At 40.6% G+C, this 23,781-nt stretch overlaps 1 protein-coding gene across 6 annotated transcripts; it reads right to left on the bottom strand.

The window, feature by feature from the left end:
- Nucleotides 1-1,484: 1,484 nt before the first annotated feature.
- Nucleotides 1,485-22,881, bottom strand: MICU3 (Mitochondrial calcium uptake 3). Of its 6 annotated transcripts, XM_050169987.3 has the most exons (13): nt 22,610-22,881; nt 22,390-22,534; nt 22,143-22,253; nt 21,987-22,034; nt 21,827-21,909; nt 20,662-20,742; nt 18,896-18,967; nt 16,300-16,329; nt 13,447-13,550; nt 12,167-12,344; nt 10,291-10,399; nt 7,392-7,549; nt 1,485-1,703 (listed from the first exon to the last, which is right to left on the bottom strand). In XM_050169987.3, the coding sequence occupies exons 1-13, from the start codon at nt 22,844-22,846 to the stop codon at nt 1,632-1,634; spliced, it is 1,428 nt and encodes a 475-aa protein (XP_050025944.1). In that variant the 5' UTR covers nt 22,847-22,881; the 3' UTR covers nt 1,485-1,631. The 6 variants fall into 6 exon arrangements, with proteins under 6 accessions (XP_050025944.1, XP_050025945.1, XP_050025946.1 ...); XM_050169988.3 differs by lacking the exon at nt 16,300-16,329 and having other exon boundaries at nt 22,610-22,880; XM_050169989.3 differs by lacking the exon at nt 20,662-20,742 and having other exon boundaries at nt 22,610-22,880.
- Between the last annotated feature and the right edge of the window lie 900 nt (nt 22,882-23,781).

Genomic DNA, 23,781 nt, shown 5'->3' with positions numbered 1-23,781 from the left:
CACACAGGACTGCCCCCTGTGTGCACACAGGGGACAGTCCGGGCTTGGGAACTGCTCGAGGTAGACTGTGTGCACTGCCGTGGGGCTCGTGTAAGTGCTTGTTTGTAGAAGTCTGAGAGTGACTGCTTGGGCCTTGCACAGCAAGGAGTGTGGCAAAGGCAGGAGTCTTCTTGAGAGATAATTATGCTTGCAGATCTCGTTGTACGAGCAGAGAGGCTCGGGTTGCCCTGGAGAGGACGCGTTACCCGGCGCACGGTCAGTCAAACCTCGTGCAGCCGAGTGCGCCTCCTCGTTGGGGTTGAGCGAGGCACCCTAAATGGTTCCAAGATGCACAGGGAACCAGGCCAATGAGCGATGTTTGAGGTCTTTAGCATCCTGAATCATACGTAGGGCCTGGGGAGCTACCCTTCCCATCTGAAAGGCCCTGATAGCGGCCTTGGAGTCTGAATAAATCGTGTCATGTACATCGTCCGTCAATGCATGAGCAATTGCAACCTGCTCTGCAATGCTGGAACTAGAAGTGCAGATGGTAGATGGTAGAAGTGCAGATGTGCGGGTCGCCGTCGTCATCGTCTTTTATATCGCATCAATAGCATGCGATATAGAAGACGATGACGACAGTGACCCGCACGTCATCAAAAGTGTTGCGTGAGCTTTTGCATATAGGGAAGAGACGATGCTGGGTTGTGTAAGACACTGAGAAATTTGACATCAATCTGAGCATTTCTTGACATGTTTTTACTCTTTGCGCTGTCGGCCATTTATGGTATCATGTTTTAATCACGTCGCCACCAAATTTTCGCAAAATGGGGCATACATTATATACTTTCGCATTAATAAAAGAAGTTGCAATTTTGCCCCAAAGGTGAAGCATCGATTGCAATAGCTAATTAGTCAACAGCTATATGAAGTAAGGATAGTAATTTTATCATAGATGATTTTATCAGCTGTATAAACTTGTAAACATAAGCATAACAACTAAATTAACAAGCATGGTGTCACGCACACAAGCAAACATGAACATGTCTCATTCAAGCAATGACCATGGAAACTCGTCAAAACGCTGGAGTGAGGAAGCACGGCCGCAGCAGCGAGCGAATTCACCTTCACGCTGCCTCTCGCATCAACGCAAACTAAGCCGCGAAAACACAGCGCATTTCGTCGCAGATGGCTTACACGATACAGTGGCCTGGGTGGGCACACAGCAACCCACGCCACTCGGAGTAGAATGCCCCCAACCCCCTCCCTACCTGCCACCCCGGAGCCTTGCGCATGATGAAAAACTGCGCGCTTCCTCCCCACTTTCCTTCCTTCTAAATGGACCAAATACTTAACAATAAACTTTTGAAAACTTTGCAGACACATAGCCCACTGCTGTGTCAAGACACATAAGATCTGTAGGTTATAAATGATCAGGCTTTGTTTTTCATGTAACAGCATTGAATTGTGTAGCGTCAGGTAAGAAAATTTTCATAGACAACATATAAGTCACAGCAACGCTTTTATTTGTAGCACAATTAGATAAGGGTCAAAGCAACAGAGTGGCAGGTCAGCCAAAATTTATAAATATGCAATGCATGCGGATGATGTCCATACATTAATTAACAATATAACATTAACAGAACAAGTTTCTAGTGGCTCCGAATTTCTTCTTTAATGCAGAGCTTGAATGCATCCCAGCCTTCTGTTGATATTAGATGAGACTGCAGGAAAACAGAAACAAGGTTATTACATATAGATTTACATTGGTATACAGCAAAAAGAAAAAAAGAAAAATGAAAGAAAGAAAACATACAGCAGGCGTAATTTAGCCTGCTCACCTAACAAATATAAACAGCTGCATGTAGTTGCAATAATCCAATTTTGCATTTCATCCCAGCCAGTATTTGTAGAATTGGTGATCTTTCCTTTAAAGTACTGAGTTACAAGAGTATATATAGTGAAATGTCAGCCTAGCTCATTCTGAGATAAAAAATGAAACAGTGCACAAGGAAGAAATCAGCAATAAGAATTTAAAGAAACATTCATTCTGCCATTCTGTACTGCCAGTGTTGATGGACGCTACATCTGGCAAATATAGGTGGAGAGTTTAAATTTTTCTATATTTGTGTGTAGGTGGGGTGTGGGCGACAAGCATTTCCAAACCCTTTCCCTACATATGTATATTGCGAATCGGTGATCTTTATATATATATATATATATATATATACTCAATGCAAATTGGTAGCTTTTTGATCTAGTCATCATGAAAAAAAGTGGGGTGTGTTAGCAGCCAGTTGCGCTACACCTCCACTACAGTGTTGTCAAATTGTTGGCCTTCCAGAGCTTGCTTGAGTGGCCCAAAGAGATGAAAGTCATAGGGCAATTAGTCAGGGCTATAAGGAGAGCGTTCCACTGAGATTCAGTCTATATGTTTCCCTAAACTTTGCACACATATGACAGCTGCACTGTGCAGTCTGAAGTTGTCATGGAGAAGCATCCCTTTATGTAGTGGCTGGTGAAGCCTTTTGGAGTGATAAGCAAGCTTAACCTCACTTGAAAGCTCAAAGTAATATGCAGCATTGATGGTGCGAATCCGTGCAAGAAATCAGTAGGCAAAATGCCAGTGGTAGAAAAAAAAAACAGTTGCAAGCAGATTGCCTGCTGGCAGCCGTGTTTTGATAGTCTGTGCTCGATGGTGATATTTCTCAAGTTCAAACTCTTCAAAGCCTTTCATGAATTTCTTATGCCAGGCAAACACATAACGTCTTGACAGTGTTGGATCCTTGAACTTTGTCGTGAATTTGTGTGCTATTTAGGTCAGTTTTACACACTCACAAGCAGTCAGCATAGTCGATCCAAGATACACCGAACTCAAAGGGGATCTTGAACTAGTTTGATATATCAATAATTTGAAATATACGATATGCCTATCTGAAGCTTATCGAAAACTCTGTACGTCTCAGACAGTCTTCCGAGATCATGAAAAGCTCAGTAATTTACCTTTACCGATTTGTTTTTGCAAAACCGCATCGAACACACAAAAGTTTACAGATTTTCTTGCTTTTTGCAGACGAATGTCGCAAGTCATGCGCTGCAGAATGCTCTTTCTGCAATGCTAACCCTAAAAGCCCGCATCGCCTGGCCGTGAGACCGCGGTGCATGTCGAAGTGCTTGTTGCGTGTTTTTAGTCCGGATAAGGTAGTTGAAGTGGGCACATTGCGGAAGCAACATGACGCCATCAGCGCACTTGTGCTGCGAATTGTGCCCGGCCGTGTGTCTGTTGATAATACGCTCTTAAAATGGAAAATAATACGTCGGCAACGAGAAATCGGCTTTCAGCCCGCAGAAAAGCCGGGTCCATTCCTACTGATATGTCCCTGCATGTACGAATGAAACTAGTCTTAAAACTCGCTTTTGTTAAATTCAAGCTGTGATGTAAAGGTCTGTCCAACTGGTGGTTGGGATCGCATTCGTTTTGAATGCTCGCAGAACCTGAAAATATTCAGGTTCTGGGTTTTGCCTTCCTCCATGGGTTTCGTGGACACGAATGGGACAGTTAACATCAATGCTGCAATGCTAACCAAGCAGCACCTTGAGTATTGGAGAGGAGCAACGCTCAAGTGCTCAAGTGTTTATAGTTGCGTACACCACTGGTAGTACTGAAGCCCCACAGAGGGCTTCAGTTTTGCATTGCAAAATGACTCCAAAATTGTTGCTCATAAAGTTGATTAGAGAGCTTTAGTAATTTATGCACTTGATTAGTATAACTCTACACATGTAATATCCACTAGGTAGCATAGAACACCTAGATGGGCTCCCAAGCTCCCCCGTTTGGTGCCCATGCTGGCACAAGAGCACCTGTTACATTGTAATTAGCCAAATATTTTAACATCCTGACATCCTTTAAAGGGACACTGGAGAGAAACACTGAATCAGTTTAGACTTATAAACTATTCTTTCAAAATGCTATTTTCATTAATTTATTCTTATAGGTTGATCATTGGAAGAGAAAATGAAGGTCAAAGTTCCATACTTCAAATTTTGTGACAGAATCTCGGTGCAGGTACGTCAGTGTGACAACACAGATTTTGAAGGACTGTTTATTAATATTAGGCCATTGTGGCTCAATAGAAGTTCTTGAGACTTGCTGAATTCAGCCTTTGTCTCTTTTACAATACAATGCAGCCCACCTTTAACAATAAGAAATAATCTAGACCCAGTTAGATGCCGTCAAAATTTATGATGTTATGGCAAGCTGGTGTGGGAATTTTAAGGCTGCACTGCCAACCAACTTTTGTTTTTGTGTTTTTTCAGGCTTGGCAAGCATCCTCTTAAGGTAAGAGTGGCTTTTTTGGTGTTGTATAAGGGAAATTGCTAATAAAGCTCGAATTATTTTTCTCTTTAGTGTCCCTTTCATCATCATAATAACTAGCCTATCTTTATGTCCACTGTGGGACGAAGTCCTCTCCCTGTGATCTCGAATTACCCCTGTCTTGCACTAGCTGATTCCAACTTGTGCCTGTAAATTTCTTAATTTCATAACCCCACCTAGTTTTCTGCCGTTCTCGACCACACTTCCCTTCCCTTGGCACAAATTCTGCTACTCTAATGGTCCTCCGGTTAGCTATCCTATGCATTACATGGCGTACCCAACTCCATTTCTTTCTCTTGATGTCAACGAGAAGATCGGCTATCCCCGTCTGCTCTCTGACCCACACTGCACTCTTGCTGTCTTATGCCTAATGTTACGTCTAACAATTTTTGACCCATCATTCTTTGCGCAGTCCTTAACTTGTTCTCAAGCTTCTTTGTTAACCAACAAGTCTCTGCCCCATATGTTAGCACCGGCAGAATGCAATTATTGCACACTTTTCTTTTCAACAACAGTGGTCAGCTCCCAGTCAGGATTTGGTAATGCCTGCCGCATGCACTTCAGTAGATTTTTGTTCTTCTGTTAATTTCCTTCTCATGATCAGTGTCCCTTTAATGGGCACCTAGATACAGTATAAGTTCATTACTATTTTTGAATCCCACCTCTATTGCAATGCTGGTGCTATGGTCAGGAACTCAACTTATGGCTTTCTGCTTAGCAGCAGTACACCAAAGGTAAATTGAGCCAGAACAAATTGAACCATTGTGATTTTTAAGAAGTCGCATAATTAGGCACTCCATTTTGTGTAGTGCTCTTTTTTTCTCTACATACCTCTGCCAAGTCAAATTATTTTGTCAGGAAACTGTAAACTTCATCAAATAACCAAGAAGCACATTAAATGTGGCCTAGACATGTAAATTATAGAACTTAGTTTTTTATGCCACAATATTATATTTTAATGTTAGACCATAGCCAGGTAATCACAAGAAAGACGCTTTCATACAACACTCTCTTCAAAAATGTTGTCCGATATACATACAACACTCCACAATTTATGTTGTATGCCTCTCATATTTTAGGTGGTACACACTGCAGGTGGAGATGGGCTTGCAGTAAGCACATGGCCCCACTTTCCAAGAATAAGTATTTCTATACATTTTAATTTGCACACCTACTTAGACAGATATGTTCCTTTCTAATGGCTGCAAGTTTTGGTTCTGGTAATCCAAAGGTGCAATAAGCATCAGAAGTCAGAATTAGTAACATAAAACACTATACTCAGTAAACACTGATTTCTCTGAAGTAATACTGCAAACTCATAATGAAAGCATTACACAGCCAGCTAGCTTTACCTGAATTTCAAGTTATTGGCATATTTGTACTTACTAATGTGAAAGGCGCGTGCTGAAATGCAGGGAAATGATGCATACAAAATTCTTGAGAAGCACTGTGAACTTTGAAACACAGTACTGGCATTACTCAGTACATAACAAAATGCTAGAACAACATAAAGCTCAATTAACCATTTGTAAAATGGTGCATATTTCTAACAAAACTCTAGAAAGTATTTTTGTGGTATGAGTAAATGAGGAGCTCAGAAATGGTTTACAACGAATTTCATTTCTCTATGGCAAGCCATTAATTTAAATGTGGGACGCGTTTGTCCCGCTGATCCTCATAATCTCAATGAAAAATTATATTGAACCACTTCCCTTATAAAACGAACAGAAGCTTGACGCATAGAGTGACACAGCACAGGCCATACACAAAAAGCTTGCGTGCACTTCTCGCCTATGTGTCGAACACAAATGGCACCACCGTCTTTTTGCATGTGCATGTTATTTGCACATGCATTGACAAGGGCAAGTCTTGCAGACTAGCTGCCACCTCAAGATACAAAAATAGGTGCTTATTGTGAGCTAAATGTGCACGTCTAAGTGATGGAAAGAAGAATAAGTTATTGGGCATCTTGAGAACTTCCTTATCACGAGCAAGTGTGGGCCAAATTCATGAAGCGATTCAACAATTACGATAATTTTTTCAGCTCTTGCATGTTTGTCACCACTTGGTGCCCACTTCCAAAACTATTCTCACACAAAGTATTGAAACATTTAGATAGAAGGCAGCACCGAACAAATGAGATAAATGCGCCCCTTTGCTCCCTCCCACAAAACACTGACAGCACAGGATATCTTTCTGAAGTCAGAAGTTGGGTATCTTAAATGCCTGTGGATATTTAGGACCTACTACAAGTGATGCCTTTACTTCCTATTAACAACATTGAGACAAAGAGACAGAATAATAATGTAATGGCAAATAGGCAGCACCATTAACTAAAACAGAAAAAAAAACATCTTTCCTCTCACACTTGCCAAGATAACGCAAGGCACAAACACAAAATGAATTACTAAAACAGTGGTCAAACAAAAAGTAATTGCACTGTATTCTGACACAACATGAGCAAAAGATGTCATCAATCGTGTACTTGGTACATGCATGTGATATGATGCACGTACTATCTGCTTGGTATACTATAACGTTGACAAAGGTAAACTTTGTAGATGGTTTGTGGTTGAATGCCGAAGGTATGGCACAAAATATGAACAAGAAGTCTTCAATAAAAGCACAGTAGAGTAGTACTGTGGCATGGCATCTGCAATAAAAACTTGTTTACAAGGGAAGGCAAGGAGGCCAGCTTGTCAGGGCAAGAACCTTAGTGCAAGAAGATCTGGAAGGGTACTTTAGATGACTGGTCATATTTTATTGCTACGGGAAAATGTAAGCAGACAGCAGCAAATGGAAATGTATTTACAAAACATATACATGATATTTTACAGAGAACAAGAGGCACTGCGAGAGACAAAATGGTGAACTAGGAACCAACACCTGGCACAATACCTCACATTGTTCAACTTTAACTGCAGCATCACCTTTGTTGCAATGTTACAAAACTCGTCTTAATTACTTGAGTTCTGCAGTTAAGACGTTTGATACGAGCAGGCAGTTTTGACTAAAACAAATGATAGATACTCGTTACCCTCAAGCCACGATGGAGGCGGTCTCTCATAATGGCGATAAATTCTTTGTATGAAAGGAATCCATCACCGTCTGCATCAAATATCTGGAACACTGTGTCCACGAGGTAGGGATCCAGGTTATGACCAGTGCAGATCTTGACTGCTCTGTGGAACTCCTCTGTGAGAAACAGGAAAAATGAAAAATTAGAAACAATGAAAAATGGCACAAGGCTGAACGTGCAATAATAAAAAAAAAAGACGTAATGCTTCTTGCTGCACCTCCTGCCTTTTATATAGTATGCTGAGATAGTTTTTGGTTCGTTCATCCGCACGTTCATTGTGCTTTTAGTCATGCATTTTCTATTATAGGCAACAGTAAACATGGCCCACAGAAATGACAATACACTACAGCACAGCAAGAATAACAAAATAAAATAATAAGTTAAAGTTCTATTGTGAAGACATATACAGCAAGTCCCAGCTGATGTGCTACAAAAATTAAAAATAACAACATGAACACTCAGAGCGCTTTATATGAATGAAATCAGCTGTGTGTTGTTAACAGTCATAAGGACAATTATCATTATATATTTGTGCTCTACTCTTAGTTATGAATAAGTAGTTACTTTCCCAAGCACTGACGCCAAAGCTCATATTGTAATGCAATGTTTTCGGATGCCTTTGAATAGGTAAGTTGAATTTATCTGTGGCACAATACATGGTCAGGCATGGAGGACATCAGTCCATTTTTGGCATGTTTGACGGCAGCACTGAGAGGTGCATTAGGTGATTGTTGTGTGCACCTTTTTGAAAATTTGCACACTTTCTCTTGAATATGACAAAGAGAGAAGCATGAGAGATCATCATTATCAGCGGCATTACATCAACTGCATGACAAAGGCTTCTCCGAGTGACCTTCAATTATCCTGTCTTGCATCAGCCGAATCCATCAGAAGTCTGAAAGTTTCCTAGTAACACCACACTACCTAATCCCCTACTGCTCTCAATGGTTTTTCCCTTGCCTTGGCATCCATTCTGTTAGTCTAACAGACCAACATTTGTCTACTCTATGCATTACATAACCTGCCCAAATCCACTTGTTCCTCAAAATCTCAACAACACCACCTACCTATGCTTAACCTAAAGCTTAGACATCAAAACATGGGCGGTGAAATCAGTAGCTAAATATTAACCTCTCTCCCCACTGGCACCTATTTCCCACAGTTGCCTGTCACAGATAGTTTCCAGGTCACTATTTTGTTGCATTGTGGGTGCTTCCTTGCGACTCAAACAGCTAAGACATCGCATATTTGCTTTCCTTATAATAGTTTGGTTTTCTTAAGTGGCAATTTTTAAAGCAGTTGCATAGGTCACTGGTCAGTGGTCACTGTTTATAATTAAGGCGTCTACTTTACATAGTGCTGCTCCTCAGAAAAGTAATTTCTCATGTCATTCTAACACATGCGCATGTAATTTTCTAGACCATTCATTAGATTTTAATACTGACAGCAAGAAAGTGTTAAAGTGGTTCGGAGCCCAGGTGGGTGGCAGCTGGACAGTGTATAGCTTTTTCTCTCCCGATAGCACATCGTGGTGTCTACGTCTCCCTTTTGACCTTGTTCGGTGACGCTGAAATGTTTGTTAAGTTCGCATACCAAAAACACCCAACACACAGCAGATTTACATACTTGCCAACTTGTGAACATTAAAATTTGTAAAAAAAATCCTAGGCATGGCTAAAGGGGGGTACGTGAAGTGATAGCACGCATTTCTTAAAGTTCACCCTGAGCAAGCACCTTTCGTGGAATGCACAGGCAGTTTCTTAATGATGATTTGACACAGCATCTTTATACGCAGCATATATGCTGTAGCAAAATTGGAACAGCGAAGGCTGACAAGCAACACACTGTATTTAGATCACAGTTACTTTTTCAGTGACTTCGCCATTGCCAGTTTGGCCTGTTTCAGGAACTTGTCTTAAAAGCTTGCTCAAAGCAAGTGCTACTTTGTTATACGGCGCCTTGCACTCCACAAGAGGGCAGTGCGAGTACCACGACACTATTTTATGGAAGTGCTTGAGTGCCACTATCTCAATTGCTCTATCACTGCTGCTATTTTCTATCTGTAACAACCAAACGCATGGCATTGCAGTCGATTTGTATGCATGAAAATGGCTGTACAAATGCAATCGGTGTTTCATGACCATGTTGTCTGACGTCACTGCAGACAAAATGTTCTTTTAACAGGCCAATATGGCAGTGCGACCATTCTGCGAAGTTGCAGACTGACCACATGAACATCTTTTCTTGTAACAGAATAATTTACAGAAAACATTTCTTTCCCACAAGCTGAAATCTGGAGTAATTCTTACTGAAAGTACTGCTTACAAGATATATTTGGACCTTCTGTTTCTGCCTTCTGGTTTCAAGCTACACTTAGTTCTTCACAAGTGTTTATACTTCTACTGAAGTTTTCTTATTTCAACAATTCCTGCTCAGTTTTGTAATGAGTATGTTCCTTGTTACTGTAAATGCAAGAATTCCTTTGGCTTGTTTTTGACAACCAACAGTGCAGCCTTGGTGGTGATCCTTGGAGATAATAACGGTGTATTTCCTTTTGAGACCTGAAAACAGGAATTTTATATAGGAAGGAAAGGGTTGTCATCAATGCACTGAGTTTCAGCACTAAACACTAGTGGCATCTCCACACAGCAGCTAAAAATAAATAAATAAATAAATAAATAAATAAATAAATAAAGGAACCCAACTTGGTGCATGCGACGAGCTACAGCAGCCTGTGTGCAATGATGACTATGCATTTTTCAAAACACAAACATTTTCACTAAAGAAAACTGAAACATTGACTAAACAATCACCGAGTACCACGTGGAAAAAAATTAATTCTGGGGTATGATGGTACCTTGTGATATTGGCTTATTTGCATATGTAAACATCCTCATGGCAATTGAAAAGTCATCCAAGTTGTTCAAGAACTGGCAAAAGGCTTTGAACTGGTCAAAGGTGATGCCCTGCAAACAAGAAACATAAAACAACCTAAAAAAAAAGAAGGCACAATTCACCCGGCAAGGCTAATTCTCTCATGATAATTTGAGAATTAGTGCACTGCATGAATAGAAAATTAATTGTAGAGCATTAGAAAGAGCTAGCAGACTGACATATTCCTGGAAAAAATGTTACATTACGTATGTGTGACTCGGTAGTTGAGCTCTGAATGCAAAATAGAAATTAAGTTTGAAAGCTATTTATTTATTTCTCACAGCTGCTATGCTTGTAACCAAAAGCTTGTATGTACATGACAGTGTATCTTGTATGCAGAGGCCACATTCCTGATATGTCACTTTCAAAGATATATTCACTCCAGCACGATGGAGCATCTGCTATGGCAACTTATTCAAGCTATGGGAATCATCTTTGCTCACTTATCCAAGGAATGCAGTCCTATAGTGATAGCCCCAAAAGCATATATTGCTTTTCCAATTACAATATGTGTGTGCTGTTTTATACCATGATTCAACAGTGACATTGTTCTGATTATTATTATCAATGATTGCCTGCATTAAGCCTTGATGATGATGAATGTGGTATTCTGTGGTGCTAGGGCCAAATATGGCCAAAGAGCGCCAGGCCGGTGTTAATGAGTTCACAATGGAGCTATGAGTAATGAGGGGTAGATGTTACGTGGCTGTAAAGGGGCCTACAAAACAGTTGATGTAAAGTGCGTAATACCTATATAAGGTAAAATTATGCCAATGGTTAGTGAGCTGTACTATGGGTACAGCATATACATTGTGAAACAATTATAATATAGTAAAATGTGTCAGAGGTAAGCGTTTGCAAGAAGCACTACTGCCTTATCAGAGCCCTTGAAACGCAAGGACCTGGAGGCATGTGCTATACAAAACCACTATCAAAGCAGCATCCTCTCGAAAGAGGAGGTGCTATGAATTTATGGGGCTAAAAGCATGCAATTCAACATCATTCAAGAATCCTATAACTGCTTTGGTGTCAAAGAATGGTTCTGCGCAGAGAAACATTACAGGATGGGGAGGGGTGTGCTGGCGGTATGCTAGAGGAAAGTGTTTCTTTGCAATGAGCCTTACTTTTGCATGTCTGTTGCTCATTCATTCAATGTTGTTCATTGAATGAATCTTTACTCCTTGCAGTTAGGGATCTAAATGCTGTTGCGACTTGATTATGTCATGTAAAATCTGACAGAGGATAGATTGCGAATGAATGAGATACCTGACGGATGGAACAATGCCCAGCAATGAGTGCTCACTGCAGCTATTGTGGCTCTTCAACTCTATGTCGCAGTAGCAGCATTACCCAGGTAACGCATTCCTAGAACAACAACAGAGCTTCTCGCACAAATTATTAGAGAGAATGGAAATGATGGACAGTATTGGAATGATGGACAGTATGATGATTTGCCTAAACTTTATCCTTCTGGCTTCAAATGGCTTTGTGACTTTGGAAGGCGATAATTTTTAGAAATATATTGCATTATAAATAGAACAATTCACAATGATTATGCATGTGTACTGAGATTTATTGCCTTTCTCTGTTTAGAAAACTATGGTTTCTTGAAAACTTAGAAAGATAAAGCATAATAACACTACATCTGGAGCCACAAGCTCAAAAGTTAGACAAATGCATGTACTACCCACTATTCCCACAGTAGCTGAACATCTCAGGGCCAGAGTTCTCTCTAGTAATTTTATATAGAAACTTTATGAAAAAATCCAGTGAAGCAAGGTTTTTCCAAGCATACTAACCTTCTCCTCAGGGATACGGTCCTTAACCCTGTCAATGTAGGCCTCATAGTTGGCACTGTGAATGTACGTGTAGCGAAGTAGGATGCGTGCAAAGTCCACCTCCGAGATGGTCGGCATCCCTCTCGAGAATTCTGTGAACTCTAGCTCCAGCACTTCTGTTTGAAGGTTGTCCATAAACCTGGGCATAGAAGATGCTTCAGCGAGTATGTTTCAGTGAACGATAGGTCCATTTGCGAGGCCATGCACATGTACTAATGATTCACCAACACATGCCTTTGTTTTCTGCACAGAAACTGGTGAAGGAAGAGGAATTACCATTCAGAAAAAGAAAACTGCGTTTAATTATATACTCGTGCTCCTAACGCAAACATAAAATTATCAAAATGTGCCAGTACCTCAAGCTGTGAAACAGTAGTGCAACCACCTTGATCTTTGAGAGTATTCTCACTCTGAATGCGTTATTGAATAAGAAACAAAGCCAGATTCTCAAATCATGTCCACACAATCTTTAAAAGATTTCGAAAATGGAGAAACTTGTCATTTGAAAAGAGGTGGTGTATGTTAGCAACATTACTGCACAAGTACCATCATAATTTTCAGAAGATTAGGTTTTATCTCTAAGTGTAACGCCCATATAAAACAAGGACAAAGTGTGAGTGGCCCAGAGTGGAAGTGCCAACTTTATTAATTGTACGACCATACATCTGTGTGTAAACAACTCGAACTGCCCACTCGCATCGGCACCCGAGTAATGTTTACCTAAGCCATTGCGAAGGAAGCCACTGCAAATCTCAGCAGGGCTTGCCTAAACAGTCACTGACACATTTTTCTCACTGGAATTGCTGTGCACAAAAATGTACAACGAAATTACAAACAACAATGCAACCAACACAAATGCAGGTTTACTCTTGATCCAAATAAATATGGAACTTGTGAGGAAGTGGGAAACAAAATCAAGGAAAGCTCCAAATACAGAGGTGCTTTATTTTTATGAATAGCACAGCCAGTCACAGAAGCATGAATGCAGAAACTGACGAATGCACTCTAGGCTTGTGTGTGCCACCTAAATATTGTATATACCTTCGATTTTCAATGTGTATGCCCAAACAACAAAAGAATTCAGGTTTTTCATTCCTGCATCATTAAAAAATATGCTGTGAGTGGCAGTACATGACTAAAATGTTCAAGAACACCTTCTGTACTTTTATCATCGATTCCCAAATCTACACAAGCTCTATCTAGCAAGATAAAAAATGCATCTTGCCATCAGATGCACTCACCTGTGAAAGTCGTCGTATTTAAGCGTGTCTGAGCCTTTCTTTCCAAACAAGTGCACAAGCAATGTTGTGTCTACTATGTTGTAATCATTGCTTTCACTGTTCTCCTAGGAAAATTTGTATTTTGTAATACACGCAACATGAAGCAGCCAATGTGCTCACTTGTTTGCTTTTAGAACTAGAGCTGGTAAAAAAAAAAATGCACACTGCAAAGGAGAAAGCTACAGTGTAGTTTCCGAGTTAATAAAATTTAGTGGTCTTCCACTATTATGCCTGACATTTAGCTGTGGCTTCTCTACTTGCTCTCATGACAGCTAAAGTTAAAGTTGACAAATTATCCTCAGTGATATCATATTACAAGCAAATTGAAAAACTGAGGAGTACTTAAAGCAGAAGGAGCAATAACCAAATAGTTAACAAATGAAAAGTTTCACCAGCTTAAATGCTTAAGTGCCAACTTGAACAGAGCAAATCCACAGTCTACCATCAAGATAAAGTATGCAGTAGTAAAAGATTAGGTTTAGCTGGTACCCATCAATGCCAGAAAAAGAAAAAAAAATCATTATGCATGTAGATTCCAGCAGTGTACTTTAATGTTTACACATCCTCACACTCATTAGTCAAATGCATTGGCATTAGTAAATTTTGCTAACCCTATGCACAGTGTACATGCAAGTAGCAAAACATGAGATTATGACACAGAATTGCAAAGAAGCAAGTGAAGCATGACAAAAGCCTCAATGCAAAAATTTGCTACAGGGCACTACTTTGCATGACAAAGCACAAATACAGAATGCACTCTGTTGCAAGCCAAAAACGAACAATGAAGCAGCTGGGAAAGCCAGAGGAATTTGCAAGAAATACCAGCGTTGGCTGCCAGCACAAGATGAAAATTCAGTCAAAGCACCCAATCATCATGCCACCACGACAGGTAATATGAGGCCTGGGACACATTAGTATCCATTTCAAATATGTTTTAAGTCATCGGTAATTAACCATAAAGCAAGGCAAATTGGATCTAGTGATTTTAATAATCCTGACATCTGTCAGCGCAAATGATTCCCTAGATAATTAGCATCAAACAGCATGCACAGATTGACAGTAAGCTGATTTGTTACATGCATCAAGAAAATAAGCATGTAATGCTACTTTAAATATACAGTCCAACGTATATATGTCAAACATGAACATTATGAATTATTGCATATATTGAAGTAAACTTAAAATTTTTCTCACCAATATCAGCGTTTAATAAATACATGCTTATAATGAATAATGGATATAATTAAGGTATTTTTGTGCCAGATCTGGCTTCATCATAACAAGACTCAAGTGTACTTGAGTCTACTAGATATTACACATAGCACAACATAGAATGGGTAATGTGAAGTCCCAAATGCTAGCAATCTAGATATGTACTAACTGAAACACTTTTGAAACAAGATGCAATGAAGCACATCAGCCAGCAATCAGCAGAAGTAAGCTGTCATAATGCAACAACACATGATCACACTGAATGAATGCTTATATTGTGCAAGCAGATAAAGGCAGCCTGATAGGAGGGACTGTCATAGGAGTGATAGGAGGGACTGGATAGGAGGGACTGATAGGATGTCAGAAGCTTCCTTGCTTGAGGCTTTCGAATAAACCCAGCAAAACGCAAATGGCAGTGCATTTCCAATGGAAACTTGCATACTAGCTCGGCAACCAGTGTGGATCGATATTGTTGCACCAACGCACCATCTCTCACCTGAAAAACCACTGACACATACGCATACTGCTAAATTGAGCAAAAAAAGAAGAAAAAAAAGAAAATGTGGGACTAAATACGATGTAACCTTAAATGCAAGACTGCTTGAATCTGATCAGTGTCATCACGATAGGATGTCAGATAAATGTACTATCAGTGCAGAATATTTACAGACTGCAAGGTTCATGAGAAAGCCAATACAGACAGTTTTGGTAGGCAGCCTGTAACACCTGCGGGCACTGCATGTACAATTGCAGACACCAAGACATTGTCCAAAAAACGGAATCACTAATTAAAACATTAATCTTTAAAGCGCGTTGCATTGATCTTAAGACAATTTTGGTTGAACTTATGCTACGAAGATGATTACTATGTTAATTTATTCTGGAGAAGAGAGCTGGAAGAAAGACGTCTGGGCATCTGTTCACAGCCCAAGCATGTGGCCATGTAGAGAGTTCTCATCTTTTGTTAATGATTTGTGTCAAGCAAGTTTCTCAAGTGACTGATCATTTTCATTCATTCATTGAGTTTGACATTCGAAAGCAACAAAGGGGCTATACAGGCGATGCTGTAGTGGAGGGTGACCAACAGTAGCAAGTTCTTTACTATGCACCCAAAGCTCGCAACATAAGCATTTGTTGCATTCCACTTCCATCGGCACGTGTCCACACGGGCCAGGAATCAAACCCTCGACCTAGTCACTGCGGCAGGCATTATTCAATTACACTGCACATAAAACTGTACATTGTGCTTCCCCACATGAAGTATTTCTTAAAGTTAGGCATGGAGTCCACATTCGTGGATGCAAGAAAACTAACCGAAAAATCAAATTTTTTTCATTTGTTCTGGTGCCAAATGTTCTTTATAATGCTGAAGATGCAAGAAATCTGCTTCTTTTGATTGAATTATGAAGTGCCTGAAGGGGACACAAACAATTCCCAAGAAAATGCACAATTGCCTAAGCTGGGTTTTATGCTCAAGACCTCCAGCAAAGCCAGTGAAACAAAAGGAGAAGCAAGTAATGGAGAAGCTTTCAAGAAAGCACACGAAGGCTATCAGTTACATGCATAATTACAAACACTGATCGCCACAGGACGAGGCCTTACGGGAAGCCTTGATGGAAGTGAGTACAATCTCTGGTGATGGGTAAAGGTGAGACACACAACACACATGTTAATTCCATACACAACACACACATGTATCAAGTGCCCTTCTTGTTTTGTGCTAGTGGGAGACTGTCACTAAGACAATGGAGACAATGGCCGGCAAATGGCCAACTGAAAACTTTTCTTAGAGGGGTTTGAATAATGAAGTTGTCAAGTAGCAGTGAACACTACGTGTATTGGGAAATTTGTGCTTTGAATGACAAAGTGAATACTGAATATTTTCTTGCTTTTCAAAAAAGAAAAAATAGAGAGCAAAGGTGGAAAAAATAATCAATTTTTTTTCATTGCAAGTAGCGCTATCCGTAAGTCCATTTAATTATCTTGCGGTTCAGTTTCAGTCGGTTTCTTACCGCATAATTAAACTCAATATCACCAATGCCTACAATACCTTAGTTGCACTGAGTTGGGCTCTAGCTATTCACCAACGCAATTCCCGACATTAACAAGCTGGTTTTTCCACATTGTTTAATTACGTAGTGGTTCAGCCGATTGAATTTTCAAGTGCACAATGGAGGGAGGAGAGATCTCATGCTGTATTTTAAGAAAAGTTTCAAATAAATTCCAAGTGCTTTCTAAGGCTTACTTTGTATGCATAGTACTGTCAACATTTCCTTCTAATTGCGGATGTCACACAGGTTGTGCTACAGTACAAAAAACAACGACTGTGTACACAGCGAGAATGGAATGACAACTATCAATTGTGTTATGGGAAGTTTCCTGTAGAAGTGCACAATGTGAAAGCAGTATGGACAGTCACATGAAGCTATGGTTGAGAAAGAAAACTGTAAGCTTCAACAAATATGCTCAAAGGGATGCACAATAGCAAAGACAATTTGCTGCAACTGATGCTCAAGTGGTTAAGGTAAGCACTGCAACACATGGGGCAGCATAACAGATCATTGCCGACAGAAACTGAAGGAAGTGCAGCAATGTTCGCGCCATTTTCACAGCTGCCCACAAAAAGCACAGCTTTTCAGACACAAAGCACATCTGACTGGGATGCACACAGCAAGTTGCAGCCACAACCTAACACAAATAAGGTATACGTGGAAGGAAGACAAAACTATTAAAGAAAAGCTATAAAAAGAACCTTGCAATGGTGTTTTCTTTTTCATGGAAAATAAGCCTACACAGACACCCAGTGATAATGTCATGATTTTCTTATTCTTGTATGTGCAGCTGGGGGCACACAACTTAACTTGAAAAGCCACGTGCCTTTTCAGATTTTCAACACGCCGTCCTCTCCTATCCTTGCTCTTACGCAGAAGACAATGCAAATTACACTGGTTTGATTACTTTGAGCGTCACCACTAAGCAGCGCCTCTAGCAAAAGCAAAAGCGAAGAAATCTCATCACTGGAGTAGTAGTGTAATCTGGTGGTAAAGAATGATGCCACTGCACTGATACTATGGCCTCTGGGATGGGTGACACAGCAGAGGGTCCCGACATGTGAAATTGAGGCCATGCCAGTACAAAAGCTCTGCCTGATGATGTGCACAGCATGGTGGGAATTGTCCTGTACGGGCGCAGCACACAGATTCAAGTATTATAGAAATGATGAAAGGGAAGAGAAGGTCGCCTAGGTGTGGCAGTGAAAACATTTAGTTGCAGATAGCGCTATTAATGCAAGGAACATCCAAAACATTTCCTAGGAATATATTCACAAAGAGGTGCCCTTTAATATGGGACACATTTAATACCTTTCATAACTGCGTTGCTGGGCTGTTCTAACATGGGAACTAGACTACGCTGTAACAGTAGTGACCATAACATGACTCAATGCTACAAAAGCTTCAAGCTCAGGATGAAGATCAAGCTGCAGCTAACCACCAACCTCAAAGCATCTGCAAAGTTGGCTCGTTTGCTCACCTGCTTCCCAGTGAAAAGTACAGCCTCAATAAATCTACTGGCAAACCCAAGCCACAAAAGTTGTGGTAAAAAATTTTAGCAGTACATTCAATTGGCAAAACCTTTCAGAGAAAAGAAGCCACGAAAAGGTCAATTTACTTTTAGCTTTGAAGCTCCACCTGGAGTTCAGCGCTGCACTGTTTCAGTTCTAGAACGGATGCATTGGTAATGAGACTATTAATGGGACTTCAAATTTTTCCGGAACCCCAGCTGTGAAAACTACTGCGATCAGGGTTGCACCCTTGTTACGAGAATCATAAAAATGGCTTAGTCTTGTGCACCATCTTCAACTTTGCACCACAAACGTGCATGTCAGAATCAGTAGTTAAGGAAGAGTATTAGTTTCCACAATTAGTTACATCATTATTAAAGTAAGTGCTGCACCTAACATCTACCTTTTATGCACAATACCACAAGCTGAGAATTCCTATTCTGAATGTACTTAATGCGAACAGCCATGAAATTTAAATTTAAATATCTCACGTAGCTATATAAAACACTAAACTTTAGGGATAACTTCATGGAGGTAACAAAAGAGACACAAATTGCCTCTACACTAGGCTGAAATTCAAGATGCACCATTTATACGACATGAAGTGACTAGTTGCCATCTTAGGGACATGCTTACCAGCTCAGGCACATCTGTATTTCCTGTGAGCCTCTTTCCACGTCGTGCGACAGTGCTAAATATCTTTTCAAGCTAAGGAAAAGAGGGAAGAAGATGACAGAGGGGTGGGAAAAGTCAAGAGTGTGGCTTGATAGCAATCAACAGAGAGTTTGCACCACTCGCTCTGAGTGCATGTGGCCAGTGCAGTGCAAAGGTTGGGCACCTGCAACAATGGGTGCAGGACCAGAGTGCAAATGCAGGAACAATTAGAACACAAGTGCAGGCGCTCAAAGCATTGTGTTCACTGCATAAAGCAGCAGTCACAAAACAACAGATAACACATTTGGCTCTGCTTACAATACTCGGACACAAAAGAGAACTTGCAAACCACCAACATAGCTCATCTTGGCATAAGGAGGGGAACCAAGAGGGCCTCACCTGCTAAGTAGCTGAAACGAATGCTTTTCAGCAGAGGAATGTGTGCATAATCCTAGTCTACAACACATAATGCAGAACCCAAATATGTGGTTGCAGATGCTGCGATGCAGTTGACTGACTGATTGATTGCATCAATCGATCAATCAATGGGGTTTAGCATTCCAAAGCAACATAGGGGCTGTGGAAGATACCATATAGGCTCTGGATTACATTTGGCCACAAGGGATTTTTCCAGGTGCACTCAAAGCAAGGTACACGAGTGCTCTTGCATTCCAACCCCATCGGAATGCTGCTACTGTGGTTGAGAACTGCACCTGCAGCTTCATGCTCCACACTAGACCAACGTAGCTGCTAAGCCATTGCAGCAAGTGCAAATGATGCAGTGAAATGCTACAACCTCTCTGCTGTTCACATTCAGGAACCAAAACAAACAGACAGGTCTTGCCATCTCCTTAGTACCTTCAAGCAGAATGTACATATGCACTCATACTAATTTGGCAAAAAATTATGGAGCTCTCACTTAAATGGCCTACACCCTGCCAGAAGCTATCCTGCGTCACTTATTGTTTCTCTTGAGTGAACCTAGCACAGAATCTGTTTGCATGTGTTCACACTAAAAACAAACTGTTTGGGGACAGGTCACAAAGTTTACACAGGTGACAAAATAAAAAAGGGCTGGAAGTCATATTTAAATTTCAGAATATGTGGTTTTCTTCAGCTTACACAGAACTAAGTTCCTTAGGATCGTGCATGCAATCTTCAAAGGCCAAATTCTTGGGATGTTTATTATAGTAAAAGCCCACTGACAGCTGATGACAGTGTTTCAACTTCCTTAAGGTAGGAGTTATCATTAACGGCTGCTCAGACATGTGGAGCCGTATATTCATAACATAATTTTCCAATAAAATAAAATCACCAGCACTCCTAGTCATTCACTTGAAAATCGTATAGCATTTAGCATTCCAAGTGCTCAGACATCACATGACTAAATTTAGTGAGTCGACAGCTAACAGCTACCTGGCATTAAATACAGTGTATGTTCTTTATGCATTATAATTTTTTGCCAACTTTTGCTAGCACAAATAACACCAATGACACCAAAACTCATTCACATCATTCACAACTGTAAAACACACAATGCTGCCATTTGAAGCAGCTATATTTGCGCAACCTGAAGTGAAAATTTTCACTTTGTCTAAGCACACAGCTGGGTTATCCATGATGAAAAAAAAAATCAGAAAGGCAGCGACAGGCATATGATATCATTCCAGCAAAGCCAACTTTCATGCAAACATTTTTCTGCAAGCCTGAGAGAAACGACACACCCAAACACAACAAAATGAACTTACAATATCCGGAGGAACATCTGCAAAAATTCCGAGCTTTCCAGACTTTTTGAAAAAAAGTGCTGCTACAAGGATTTGCAGGACCTGATATTGCATACATGCATATGTGCAAAAGAAAAGCAACATAAAGAGTAAAAAGAAGTCAATTTAAATGAAGACAAAAAGAAATAAAGGACATTTTGAGCATGTGCAAGCCTTTCATAATAAAACAAAGGTAAATACTTCATGCTTACATGCTTGCACATCATGACGAAAAAAAAAAAACACAGTGTGTGTTGTTTTTACATATAGTAACTGTGCAAATGCACAGAGTCCAACCAAGAAAAGTGAAGAGAGCTTTAGTCAATATGCTAACTGCATTCAATAAGAATGAGAATTGCCACAGTAAGTGAGCAGTTGCACTACGAAATACACTCAAAACAGCTTCCCAAAGCTGTGCACTGTGAGGTCAATTGTAGGGCCACAGTGGGCAGAGGTGTTGCTTATTAAGCACTGAAAAAATTTTGAATCTTTCTAAATAAAATATAAAGTGGAAGTCCGAAGTCATCAGCATTATTAAAGGCAAAGAAAGAGCTGCCAAATGAGCTTTAGTGCACTGTTTATTAACTTGAGAAATAGAGTGAAGTGTCTGAAAACAACTGATAATCAACATCCTATGATCTTTACAATGTGATAAAAACTGTCCTTGAAGGGCAATTCATGACCTGAGGACAAACCAAAACATCAACTACAAGAGTGAAGTCTACCACTAGAGCATATTAGTACATGTTATTAGTACATGTTTATAACACAAAGAGACTTCTCTCGTTTAATATGCCCTTAAACACAATGCATATATAAATAAAACAGATAAGCCAACATCTCTATATAAATATTTTGGATGTGCCACATGACATAATTGAGCAAAAATTTCTTAAATATTGAGGATACATGAAAGGGCTGGAACTGAAAATTATTAATACCTTGCAGACAGTTCACCTGAGTTGACCCACTGTGTTGTACATTAACTTTGGCTATGTAACTTATATGAATGATCAAGATATATATATATATATATATATATATATATATATATATATATATATATATATATATATATATATATATATATATATATGCATGCACACACTACATACAATAAATTAATACCACTTTAACACTCACTTACCACCAGAAACTCTTGCTTATCAACTCTCTGGTTGCCATCCGTGTCAAACATGTTGAACGCAATTCTAAATCCAGACTGAGGCTCTGTAAGAAAAATAGCAATGAAATTTATTCAAACGGCTATATCGTGCTGCACGTGCCGCACGTTCTCAAACACCTACTTGTCAATACGGACAGCAGGAAGAGGTACTCTGTGTATGATATGATTCCTGAAAAACATGAATGTTAAGTTAAGAATCATGTCATATTATATTATAGACTGTTTGCAGCAAATCAAAGCTTAAGCTACGGCCGTGATACAAACAGTCACAACTCACCGCGCTCCCTCAGGTCTCTGAAAAGCTTTGTAGATCCGTACTTTCTTGCTGGTGTTTGGTCAAGCATGTGCTCGAGCTCTTTCTTGGACAGGTGATGCCTGCGCAATCGGGCTGGCAAAAGGAACAGGCGGGAATTGAGTTCACGTACCGGTAGCGCATAACTTAACAAGAATGCGTATTCACGAAACGAGCTAATATGACTGTAGCTTACGCTACTGCAGTCGCCCAGAGTGTTGCTGCTACTCACGTCTTGGTTCCGACTCGGTCAGTGATTCAAGGAAGTCTTCGGGGGTCATGTAAAGTTGGCCCTCGTACTCAACTGAGGCAAACCGAATGAATCGTCGTTCACGCTGAGTCAAATGCATCGCGTGTTCGGCTTCTTCGTGATCCTCCTGAATATCAAATATAATTTGAGAATTCACACATTGAATACAACGATCTAGTACAAGTAGGCAGAAATTACTCACTCGAATCGCAGCATCCCTCGCTTCCTTGGTCGGTCTTTTGGCCAACACAGTCAGGGGTCGTTTGCTCACTAGCAGGTAAGCAGCCATTGAAGCGGACGCAACAATACTCATGGGAACGCCAAAGCGAAGTGTTCTCTCCAATACTCGCTTGTGAGATATGCATCGTGAAGACTGTCGCGCTATGCTCTTTCCGATGAAAAGCGCAACATAACTGCTGCGCAAAATGGGCGTCGCCATATCTGCAGACAGCTAGTTTCGGTTTACATTGAGTGGCCAGACGGCGGCGATTAGCGGCGCCAACCCTCTACAAATATGTGCCAAGGTCAATGTTGGCTCTCGACAGCCTCTTGCGACTTTAGTTTCTTTAGTTTTTAATTAATAGTTACTGTCAATAATTAAAAATATAATTATAGATGGTGGGTAATGTGAACAGCAATAAAAATCGTAAACGTGGCCTCCGAGATTAAGCTGCACAGCGGAGGTCACCGTTTATAGATCCTTTATAAACGGTGGCGGAGGTAGAGTCACTGGTACACCAGGGGTTTTAGTATAGCATATGCAAGGTAGAGTGTACTAATGCAAGGACACTAGCACACCTTTCGTACGCCTTAAGGTCCCTGAATCAGGGACCTTAGTACCCCTTAAAACCCCTCAATAATACGCCTTAGGGTGCCTCGATGTCCTCCTCGCCCGCGGAGGACATCGAGGCACCCTAATACGCCTCGGCTAACAGCGCCCTCTTGGCGTAGCCAAGCCCGCGCGCCGCATTACATTTTTGCTGGGGAGCGCGGTGAATGGGCCAGCCATGGGCCAGCCGAAGCAAAACTAGCAAAACCAGTCGGCGTGCGCAAATCTCGGAAGCTAGCCGCGCCAGAGGCGCCAATTTAGAATAAGTTCAAACACGGCCGCTGGTTTGCCGTCGTTTAACGCACCATCGTAGAGTCAAGTTGGTTGGCCAAGTTGGTTGTAGGTGTTCTCTGGTCAAGTAGGCAGATATTCTTTGCGGGGAATTCTATCCGGCGGCGCGCAGAACGCGCCTCTTTCTTTCTCGCATCTTTCTGCGGGAAAATGTTTGTGTTTCCTGTCAGATTTGCTCCTATGAGCTCATTTAGCATGCAAAAATGAAAATAATTCTGGCAAACGGAGGTGTCGAATGAATGTGTGTTGTTTAG

Source organism: Dermacentor andersoni, chromosome 6 (genome assembly GCF_023375885.2).
Source record: "Dermacentor andersoni chromosome 6, qqDerAnde1_hic_scaffold, whole genome shotgun sequence".
Lineage (NCBI taxonomy): Eukaryota > Metazoa > Arthropoda > Arachnida > Ixodida > Ixodidae > Dermacentor > Dermacentor andersoni.
Note: the sequence above shows the minus strand (reverse complement) of the source record. Positions and strands in the feature narration are given on the sequence as shown.

Excerpts from the sequence above, each read along its gene's own strand:
- MICU3 (XM_050169987.3), bottom strand. The coding sequence starts at position 22,846 with ATGGCGACGCCCATTTTGCGCAGCAGTTATGTTGCGCTTTTCATCGGA. Across the intron at positions 22,035-22,142 it reads CAGAGACCTGAGGGAGCGCG|GAATCATATCATACACAGAG; the intron begins GTGAGTTGTGAC and ends CATGTTTTTCAG. Across the intron at positions 7,550-10,290 it reads AAATAAGCCAATATCACAAG|AGGAGTTCCACAGAGCAGTC; the intron begins GTACCATCATAC and ends TGTTTCTCACAG.